This window comes from Felis catus, chromosome D4 (assembly GCF_018350175.1).
Source record: "Felis catus isolate Fca126 chromosome D4, F.catus_Fca126_mat1.0, whole genome shotgun sequence".
Lineage (NCBI taxonomy): Eukaryota > Metazoa > Chordata > Mammalia > Carnivora > Felidae > Felis > Felis catus.
In genome coordinates this window covers 94,355,364-94,366,220 of record NC_058380.1, presented here as the reverse complement: position 1 = coordinate 94,366,220, position 10,857 = coordinate 94,355,364, and the positions used below count along the sequence as shown (strand labels likewise).

The following is a 10,857-nucleotide window of genomic DNA, read 5'->3' as shown; positions in this document are numbered from 1 at the left end:
CTTTCTCTGGTAATCAGACCAGAATAAAGACTGCATTTCCCAGCCCCCTAGGCAGCCAGGTGTGGCCATCTGGCCAAGTTATGTCCAGAGGTGTCCTTAAAGAAAGATGGTCATGCCCCTTCCCTGCTCCTTCTCCTTCCTATTGGCTGGAAGGTGGATTCCAAGGCTGGAGCTAAAGTCCCCTCTGGGAGCATGTGAAGTCACACCCAGGAGACCAAAAAGAAAACTCAGAAAGACCTAGGTCCCTGACAGTGTGAGCCTGGGTCGCTACCCAGACTATTAGGTGAGCAAGAAATGGCTATTTCCATCTCTTGTCTTATAGGCTGCCCATCATCCGTGGCCAGATTGTAACCCTAACAGCCCAAGGCTGGCATTGGGGTATGGCTTCAGAGAATTCCGGGTGGGGGTCTTGCTTCAGCCATCTCGTCACAGCCCCAAGGGCACATAGGGGTCAAGATGTGGAATGATTATCCAGAGAGAATCCAGGGGAACAAAACTCCCATACAGATCCTATATGCACGTGTAGGCGTTCTTTTTTCTAGGGAAATTAAAGGATCAAAACTAAATTGTTAAGAAAAGAAATGCAGCAATCACGACTAAAGAACAGGAGTCTAACTCACAAATGTAAAATCTTATGGGTCCTCCCCCCGCCGCTACCCCCTCCTCCAGCGGTGGGGCCAGCCAGTCCCCGTGGCCAGTCGGAGCCATCCAAACGAGAGCTGCAATTATAAAACCCTGTGATTTGTGCACATTTAATACATTTGTAATTTTCTACTTGGAAAAGTCCCATTTTAAATAGATAATTTGAATGGAGACCTAAAACTTTTGTTCAAGGAAGTCATGTTTTGTTTCAGCCCGTAAGAGGGAAAGCCTACCTCAGGTCCTCGGCTTTTGCAATACGAGCTATCAAGGTCACCAGTTTCCAGTCAAGTCCCGTTTCAGTAGTATATTACAAGTTGTGCTATCAAATATTTCTATCCTTTAAGAATAAATTTGAAGTATTTTATAATTTCCTTTTTGATTTTTATTTAGAAGTACGTTTCTTAATTTGCAAACATATGGAAATTTCTTGTATATATTTTATTACTGATTTCTACCCTCGCTCATTGTGGCGAGAGAAACTAGTCTGTAAGGTGACTTGAAATCCTTTGAGATCTGCATTATGGGCCGGTACGAGGTAAATCTTCGCGGAGATGATGTGTACTCTCCAAGGGGTCACAACATTCTGCATATGCAATAGCTAATGGTTATTTTACTCATACTGTTTTTGTTTCAATGTCTGCTTCACTTCTCAGTTAGAGACAGAAAGAGAAAGTTGTATTAGAGCTTCCCATGTATGATGATGGGTTTGTCTCATTCTTTCTGTTCTTCTGTGAATTTTGCCTTATGAATTTTGAGGTTATGTTATAAGGAGCATATGACTTTAAAACTGTCATGTTTTTCTAATAAATGAGAATTTTAACTCATTAGGTAACAAGCCTTTTAAAACAATTTTAATTCATTAGGTAACAAGCCTTTTAAAACTCTGGTGATGCCTTTTTTTGTTTGGTTTGCTTTAAGATCTGTTTGGCATGACATTAACTTTTAACTTGACTACACTGTGAATTTTTCTTTTTTTTTTTTAGACATTTATTCATTATCGAAAGATAGAGACAGAGCATGAGCAGGGGAGGGGCAGAGAGAGAGGGAGACACGGAATCCAAAGCAGGCTACAGGCTCCGAGCTGTCAGCGCAGAGCCCGACGCGGGGCTTGAACTCACAAACCGTGAGATACGTCCTGAGCTGAAGTCGGATGCCCAACCGACAGCCACCCAGGCACCCCTACACTGTGAATTCCTATTTTCCATCTTTGAAGTCCAGGGTTAACTACACTGTGTTAATTTGTCTTGGGGCAAACCAATGCCTTTACATTGTTTTACTTCTGGAAAGTTAACAAACTGATTGAAACCTTTGTCCTATTTGGTGTGTTAATTTCCTTTTCACGATGGGGGTGCTCCTTGAGATGCCCAGCTTTTACGCAGGAGGCCAGCTCCGGCTCTGGCCTCCGAGGCCCTGGGGCCAGTGTCTTGAGTGTTGGAATCCCTGGTCTCCACCCCAGAGGGCTTGAGATCCTCGAGGCCGCCCTGGCATGGGCTCCCGTATCTGCTCTGGTTTTGTGTCTCTCCTTTCTGGGACAGGCCACCTTGTTCCAAGCTCAGTCTTGCATTCTCTTTTTATATGGCGTTCCCGTGTTTGTGGTGCAGCGGTGGGAGAGGCGTCCTCCTCGCCTCAGAAAGTGGGTGGTTCCCATCTCGTCCAGGGAGCTTTCCTAAAGCTCCACAGGGCGGCCTCTGCGGCTGCCCCACCCAGGAGTGCCCACACCGTCAGATGAAGGGACATGGCGCCCTGGCACCCTGAGAGCCCTGCGGGCAGCAAGCCCTCTGACCAGGGGTGCGTGGCTCCCATCAGCTTTCCTACATCCCGGGGTGACCTCAGGCGGCAGCCTCCTCCTCCCTCCAGGCCTCCACCCTGGTCCACGCGCGGGCCCTTGAACAGGCCTGGGGCTTCCCGCTCTTCCTGGGTCTGGGCTCCGCAGCAGGTGCTTTGAGGCCCTCCCTCGAAGCTTCCCTGCCCCTAGCACCCCCAATTCCACCTGCACTTCCCCTCAGGCCACCGTGGCTCTCTGCAGCTCACTCGGCCCTGCTCGGGGCAGCCAGGGACCGCTGACCCCAGGGCTGCTGAGGGAGCGTCTGTGCCTGTCCATCCCCCACGTGGGCGTGAGAATTCAGAACTGCAGCCGGCTCTCTCGGGAGGTGGGGTTGGGACAACCAGGCCTCTCGGGGCCTCGGGCCTGAGAGACTCATTGAGAGAGGGCTGGTCCAGAAAAGGCGGGCCTCCCATCGGGTTCTCAGGGGCATCACAGTGAGCCAGACTCCGGGGCTGTGGGTCCCGGAGACCAGGGCTGGATGAGCTCCAAGACTCTATCTGTGTCACCTCAAACATCGGCACCGGCCTCCTGGTTTGCAACAAAATCTGACTGCCGGCTGTGTACCAGGCTCCAAGTCTCACTTGATCCTCACCGCCTTGAGGTGGGTCCCGGGGCGGGTCACCCACCCCGTCAGCTATGCCCCTGTCTCCTCAGTAACAGGACCCCAACACTCTCCAGGGAGGCTATGTGTCCCGCTCAGGTCCTGCAGTCAGTATGAGCCTCCACTGCAGGCAGGAGTGGCCACGTGCCTCAGCTCTGGGTAAGGAGGGGAAAGGGGAGCACCGTGCCAACCTCTGCCTCTGCCTCTGCCCATGGCCTCGATGGCAGGAGCTCCAGCAGCCACCTTGGACCATGAGGCCACAGCGAGGATGGACGCAAAATGCTGAGGAGGGGAGGGGCCTGGGTTTGGGGATGGGGCACCAAACCGTCCCTGGAACCTTGTCTGGACTACGTCTCCATGAGGGAGAAATAAATCTCTCCCTTACTGTTCTGATCTTCTGTCGAAGGCCATAGACCCTCTCTCTGGAGAGATTATTTTTTATGTCCAACGTATACCTACAAAGAAACTGGCTGGCCTGAAGGACATACCCGAGAGGCGGCAGGGCTGGGGTTGAATCCCACCCAGATGGGAAGACTGTCTCTGATGGCCGCGGGAGGATTCTGTGGGACACGGCGTGGGAAGCCCATGGCACGGGGCCAGCCGGGAGGAGGCGCCCGGGCAGTGGCCCTGGCATCACGATCTATTCCAGACCCACAGCCTCTTGCCTCCCCAAGGCCTCTATCTGACCCAGGCCACAGCGTCCTGGGCTCACAGTGTCCGGGTGGGGCTGATTCTGCTGGACACTGACGGAAGAATCCAGCCACTCCCTCCTCCCTGGCATGAAAGGCCAGCCACTCCTGCAGAAAAGAACTTAGGTTTATTTGCAGTAAAAACCGTGGTCTGAAAAAACCTATTGGCAAATGTACAGTTTGCGTCCCACTGGGGGGTCGTCACCAGCTGTGGGACCCCCAGACCCCTGACCCGCATGCACCGGGCTCCTAAGTGTTCACAGCTAATGTCAGGCCCCGGGTCCAAAGCCCCTCCGGAGCTCGTCCTGTCTCCTGCCGAAACCCCCCACCCCCGCTTCCCAGCCTGCCCCCGGCCTGCCTCCCCTCCGGGTTCATGCAGTGCAAACCCAAACCAGACACGTTTCAAAACAAACGAGAAACAAAAACAAAACATTCACAAAAGCCAGCGTTCTAAATTATGTTTTCTCAGTGTCCTGCGTTGTCGTGACGCCTCGTTTCACGATAACCTCAAATATACATCATTTTCTTGCTCTTATAAAATATCTTCCTTCTTATTCACAGATATATAATGGGAGCTTTGGAGGAAATAATTACAAACTTTTTCCCCTTAAAAAACAAACAGGCCAAACCGGAAACAAAACAATCGAAACGAGAAACAAAACCCTTTTGACAACAGTAAACACGAAAGGGGCCGGCTGGGTCCCCCCCCCCCACACCCCCCAGGCTCGTGGCTGGGCCATCGGCAGAGGGCTGCGTGTGCAAAGTGCTGGATGTGCCCTGACGAGGGGGACTCGGGGCTGCTCTCTCCGAGGCCAACTCTCTGCTTCCCTCCCCGTGTCCCTCTGCCCCCCAACACGATCCTGTTCACCCTCGCGCCTCAAGCCTCTGCGGACCACCTTCCCTCTTCCCCTGGCTGCTGACCGTCCCTGACCCCTCCCTGCCTCCTCCCCGGGCCGGGACACTGCGCGTGTGAGCTGAGCCTGGAGGCCACACGGCTGACTTCAGAGGAACCCCAGGGTGCAGTGGGGCAACAGCAGCCACGGCAGCAGGGGCTGGCCTTCCCCACGCCCGGCCTTGCCCGGTCCCCGCGCCCTGCAGGGGGCAGGGCAGCTGGCCGAGGGGCAGGGGACACACACAGCCCAGGTTTCACCAGCAGCTTTGGCACGGAGCTCGCAGGGAGGTGGCGCCGCTAGGTCTCGTGCAACATCCAGGCCGAGGGAGGGAGAGGGTCTGGACGAGAGAGCCAGAGGTCAAAGGCCAGGGGGAGTCAGGAGGGGGAGTTCGGGGGGGCAGGGGGGCCACCCCCAAGAGCACTTATTTCGAGCTGGCCACAGGCCCAGTTCGGGGCGGCAGGAGGAAGTCTCGCAAGGGCCGGTACCGGTGGGGAACCACCCCGCACGACACAGGAGACTCCGGGGTGGGGGGGGACCGGGGCGGGGGCGGGGGGGGGGCTCCTTCTGGAGAGGAATGTGAACAGCAGGGACCGAGCGGGGGGGAAAACTCTTGTTTTCAAAACTTCTCACCCACATCAGGGTTTACAAAAGGTGTAGCCACCTGACAGCAGGACAGGACAGACGCATTCCTGGGGTTCAGGGCAGGAACAGTACCGTTGGCTGCGGAGGAGGGTCGGCCCCTTCATCGTTCGCTCAGGCCCCCTCCTGAGAGAGGGACCCCCTCCCCGGGCGGAGCCTGCACGCCCCTCACGCGGAGGGCCACGAGGAGTCAAGGGGGCCCGCGCGGACCCCCTAGCGATGCTCTCTTCTACTACACCTGAGCACAGCTGGGGCTGAGCACGGGCTGCGGCAAACGGCCTGGCTCCGGTCCCTTCTGACTCTCTGGGCCCGAGGCTGCCCCCCGGGAGCGGCAGGAAGCAGGCAGGCTGAGCGTCCAGGGCTGAGCAGAAGGGGCTGGGGGAAGGCCCCCTCTGCCGTCCCGGTCCTCCCCGGGAGCACCTGCTGTTCAGACCTCGGCTCCCGAATGCCGTCTCAACAGGACAGGGGCCAGGTGAGCTCCGGCCTCGGCTGTCACCCAGAGCCTGGCTCGGGACGCCCCAGGCGCTCCCTCCCCTCGGCGCTCTGGTGGTGGCCGTCACGACAGGGCTGGCCCGGCTCTCCTCTATGTACAAGTAGCGTACCCAGGACAGGCCACCGAGGGCAGACTGAAGGTGGGCCGGTTTGCATGTAGGATTTTGAACACCCTCCCCATCCCCATGGGCTGCTGAAGACTGGAAGGTTGGCGGGCGTGTCCCCTCTGAGTCACAGAGCTAGAGACAGACTTCAGAGCTGGACTCTTCGAAGAAAATCCACGAGCCCTGTCCGTGTTGTCGTCGTCACTGGATGCCCTCCTCTTCCACATATGTTGAAGGAAACCAGCCGATCTGAAAAAGGTGGCGGGGTCACATGAGAGAGCGTGTGCGCACGGGTCTGCGTGTGTCTGCCCACGTACGTGCACGTGTCGGGGTGAGGGTCAGCAGAGGCTCGTGGAAATGGGGGATCCTTCAAAAGACTGGAGTTCGAAGCCAGGCTTACCCCAAGGGGGGGCCCCGGCAAAGACTGGGAGCCTGGGGGAGCTGCGGCCCCGGGGTAGGAATGACCCTCAACTGCGCCCGCCCCCGGCAGCTCAAGATGACATACTCTCCCTCTACCTGCCAGCCAGAAAAAATTTAAATCCTCCCTGGAGGAAAATAACATTACGCCAAGCCTCTGTTCTATACACAGGCTCGTTATTCAATCAGGACCCGGTGACAGAAATAGGAGAAAATGCAGGTAACGGAAACAGATTACTACCGGATTAGTAGTAATCCCCTGGACAACGCTATCCAAAAATGAACTTGACACAATTCCTCACAAAAAGGAAGCAGGTCTCGCTGGAGGTACGACTGATCCCTCGGGGGATGACCAGGAGAGGGAAAACTGTCTCTTAGCATAGAACGTCCCTCGATGGGTGTTCAAGAAACAACGGCCAGAAAATCACTGTTTTTCAACCATGATAGAAAGAATTGACCAGACAAAATTCATCAGTAAGTGATAGAACTAGTAGATGAAAGTTTGATGGGGGACAGGGTATTTACCCGATTTCAAAGTGTTACCCTGCAAGGTACTCATGAGTAACAGTAACTTCATGGTGGAGAAACTCAACAGATAATCGCTTTAACCACGTCATCAAAATTAACGTCACAACAACAGGACAAACTGACCTCATATACCTCTGGATGCGACACTACAGTACTGAAAGGGATACAACACCCACATTATGTTCCCACCAAAGATATATGACCTCAACCTCATCATGAAGAAAATATCAAACAAACCTAAACTGAGGGATAGCCTACAAAAATAACTGGCCTATACTCTTCAAAAAGGTCCAAGTCATATAAGACTGAGAAAGGCTGAGGAATCGTCCCAGAAGAGAGTTAAGGGCCATGGCAAGTAAATGCAATTCCTTTGCGTAGACGAGACACGGGATAACCGGTGACATCTGAATATGGACTGTGGGTCAGAGAATCATATTCTATTAAAGGGGAATGGCCTTGATTGTAGGACACTGAAGTACTTAGGGCTTTAGTGGGGGAAAGGATAGGACTTCTATAATTTACTGTCGAATGGTTAAGAGAAAAACAAGCAGAGAGCGAAGGAGAACATAAGTGATAAATGCACAAACGACTCTTAATTGGTAACTCTGGGCACAGAGAGCTACAGCAACTTTCCTTTAAGCTTGAAACTGTATCCAAACAAATTAGAGGGGCGCTTGGGTGGCTCAGTCGGTTAAGTGTCTGACTTCAGCTCGGGTCATGATCTCACAATTCATGAGTTCAAGCCCCATGTCGGGCTCTGCGCTGATAGCTCGGAGCCTGCTTGGGATTCTCTCTTTCTTTCTTTCTCCCTCTCTCTGTGTCCCTCACCCACCTAAAATAAATAAACTTAAAAAAAATTGTAAACATTTCCTAATAAGAACGTTGAAAAAAAGGAAGTAAAACAAAGAGGTGTTCAGATTCCACAAAAACTGGGAATTTATTAGTAGCAGACTCACCCTAGAAAACATACTTAGAAGAAGGAATTTCAGGCAGCAGGAACATGCTTTTGGGTGGAAATACAACAAAGCAGGAAAGAATGGGGAGCCTGGGGCAAGGTAAATAGGTGGGAACTCTAAACGAAACTAACTGCTTAAAACAAAAATAATGTCTAATGGGACTAAAAAAATATGTAGAATTAAGATACACAACAACACCTGTACCAAATTTGGGAGGGGATGAGTACAGTCAGAAGTTGTAAGGTCCTTGCATTATCTGGGAAGCAGTAAAAGTACTAATTTAAAATAGTCTCTCAGAAGTCAGAGTGCACGCTGTAATCCCTGAGTAACCATTCAAGTAATAGGAAAAGAATGTGTAACTCACCAACCAAGGAGGCAGGAAGTGGAATAGAAAAAAAAAAATTGCTGACAATTCAAAAGTAGGCAAAAAGAAGGAGAAGGAGGAGGAGGAGGCAGAAGAAGAAAAAAAAAGAAGAAAAAGAAGAAGAAATGGATGTGACAAATAGAAAATAAACAGAAAGATGATGGATTTAAATCTTCGCTCAGTAATTACATTAAATGTAAATGGGCTAATGCTCTTATTAAAAGGCAGAGATGGTCAGATCAGACTGGCTTTAAAATATGTGTAACATAACCTCTTATCTTATCTCTACCTTGAATTTAAGAATACAGAAAAGTTGAAAGTAAGGCATGAGAGAGTGAAGTCTGCCACGCAAAACATTAACTCCTTCCAAACAAGCTGGACTGCTCAAAGAGCAGACAAAGTAGACTTGGAAGCAAGAACTGCCAGGGACAAAAAGAATCACTTCATAATGGGGCCAAAGCAACAGGAATATCTAGTCACACTCTAAACAGGTAGTTCTGAATCACCTGGGAAACTGCTTTACTCATGATCTGGGTGAGGAGGACCTAAGTATACAGCCCCAGGAGCCTCCAATGTTGGCGCCCCTAGGGCCACTTTGAAAACCAGTGGTTCGGCCCTCCAGGCCAGCACCTAGGACTCGGTGGCCTCATGCTTCTGAAGGGCTGTCGGGTGGAAAATGGATCTGACCCGAGGCCTCCGAGGGGCAGACAACACGCTAGGTGGAAGCAGACCAGCTCCACCACCTGACAATGGAATGATGAGCCATGGGAGCCAAGGCAGGCGAACCCTGCACAGCCCGGTGTGCCTGCCAAGGGCAGCTGCCCCACGCGAGCTCCAGGACCCTGCTGGGTGAGTGCTGACAAACCCGGTCAAAGCCAAGGGGTCCAGAAGGGGTACGGGAATAAGGGGCCATGGAGTGCTGCAAGGTCACAGGGTAGACAGGGAAGGGCATCCTCAGGCAGAGTGGGTGGGAACACAGTGTGCCCCTTCCCGTCTCCCCAGCATGTAAGGGAGGCCAGTGAGGACACCTGAGCGCCCTGCTGTGGTCCCGCGGCCTCTCTGCCTGCAAAGAGGGCTTGAGTACGTGCAGGTAATGTGGAGCGTGTGTGTAAAACACGTCCCCCTGCAGTGGCCACAACCACAGAATGGGACCGAGCACAGATACGGGGCCAGACAGGCCTGGATCCGGCTCCAACCCGGGCAGCTCGGGTCTATGGCTCAGAGGGGGCGTCACAGTGCTGGGGCAGGTACGCTGAGGTGCCCGCCTGCCCCAACCTGGCCCGGGGCTGAGCCGCTTACCCGTCCGTTGGCCTCGCCCTTCCACCAGCCCTGGTCCCCGCCAATGCGGCTATATATCTTCACCAGGTCGCCTTCCCGCAGTGAGAGCTCACGCATATCCCGGGCAGCAAAGTTGTACCTGGCCACGGCCGTGCCGATGACGCGGGGTGTGAACACTGTTGGGGGAGATGGGCAGGGTCACAGAGCCGGTGGGGGAGGGGGCCCAGCTTGGTCCCCCCGGTGCCCGGCCCCGTGCCCAGAGAGGAGGGCTATCCTGCAGAAAGGCTCTGAAGGGACAGGCTATTCTCCAATTCCACCCAGACCTGCAGGCCATGGCCCACGCGACCCTCCCGCGAAGGCACTCACACTGAGTCACAGCCAACAAATGTGATCGTGGGCTCAGAGCAGGTGCTCAGGTTCTGATCACTACGACTCGCGTGGGCCCCACCCCCTGCAAGCCCGGTGCACGAGTGTCACCTGCCCAGTGGTCACTCAGCTGACCCAGCCTGCATGCTGACGGAGCACCTGGGGCCAGACCCCGGGGTGCCAGTGCCTGGCTTCCAGGTCCCCAAACCAAACTGGACACGGGGCTGGGCCAGCTCGGCTGGGGACCCAGGAGTCCTGGTGGGCAGGGGACAATGACCGTGGCGGAGGGGACAGACGCAGCGGCCAGGGAAGGGCTCTGACTCTGGCAGCGGAGGGCCAAGCAGTCGGGCCCAGCTGAGACCCAGTCCCCCTGTCTCCAGGGCCCGCCCGGGGGGGTCCGCCGGTGTGATCCCTCCGTCACCCTGGGGGCGGCCACCCGGCTCTCCGCCGCTACCAGAGGCAAAGCCCTCAGCGAGCGAGGGGGGCTAGGGGGTGACAAGCTGGGGGGTGGCCGTCGGGGTGAGCGCGTGAGAGAGGTGACGGCGGTGAGGAGGGTGGCACCGAGCCTGACCGCGTCCTCCGCCCTGTCCCCGCCGGCCAGGCCGTCCCTTCCCTGTGCCTGTGCCCTCGGCCCTGTCCCGTGCCGGGCTACGGGCAGCTGCGGACGCCTTCCGGCGGGGGCCGCGGGCCGGCGGGCGGCAGGCCGGGCCCCCCCACGCCCCGGGCACCAGCGGTACCTGACCAGAAGGGAGCGGAGGAGCCCTGGGAGGCAAAGCTGAGGCCCTGAGGACTGAGAAAAGAAAAGTTGTAGGAGGCGCAGGAAGCTGCAAAGAGGCGAGAGAGAACGTGAAAGGGGCGCGCAGGCAGAGCGCAGGGGTGCGGGGCCAGGCCTGCCGGGCGGGGCTGCCCCTCCCGCCACCTCTCCGTGCCTGTTGCCTGGACAACACGGGACCCCCTCCCGGCGGGCGGGCGGGCAGGCTCCGGCGTGTCTGAAGCCACCTGTCCAACACTCACTAGGTGCGCACTCAAGGGCCCGTCATGGGCGGGACTTCAAACACGTCGG

General features: G+C 55.1%; 1 protein-coding gene across 12 annotated transcripts in view; it reads right to left on the bottom strand.

Annotated features, from left to right (window-relative positions):
• Positions 1 to 3,866: 3,866 nt before the first annotated feature.
• VAV2 (vav guanine nucleotide exchange factor 2) overlaps positions 3,867 to 10,857 on the bottom strand; it is a 169,722-nt gene continuing 162,731 nt past the window's right edge. For 9 of the 12 annotated variants that reach the window (XM_045043733.1, XM_045043735.1, XM_023242972.2 and 6 more), the window contains 3 exons: positions 10,532 to 10,618; positions 9,450 to 9,604; positions 3,867 to 6,134 (listed from right to left, as the gene is read on the bottom strand). In XM_045043733.1, coding sequence (XP_044899668.1) covers positions 6,087 to 6,134; positions 9,450 to 9,604; positions 10,532 to 10,618 — 290 coding nt within the window. In that variant the 3' untranslated portion in view covers positions 3,867 to 6,086. The remainder of the gene's footprint in view (positions 6,135 to 9,449; positions 9,605 to 10,531; positions 10,619 to 10,857) is intronic. The other 3 variants (XM_045043738.1, XM_023242980.2, XR_006589199.1) reach the window with 2 other exon arrangements.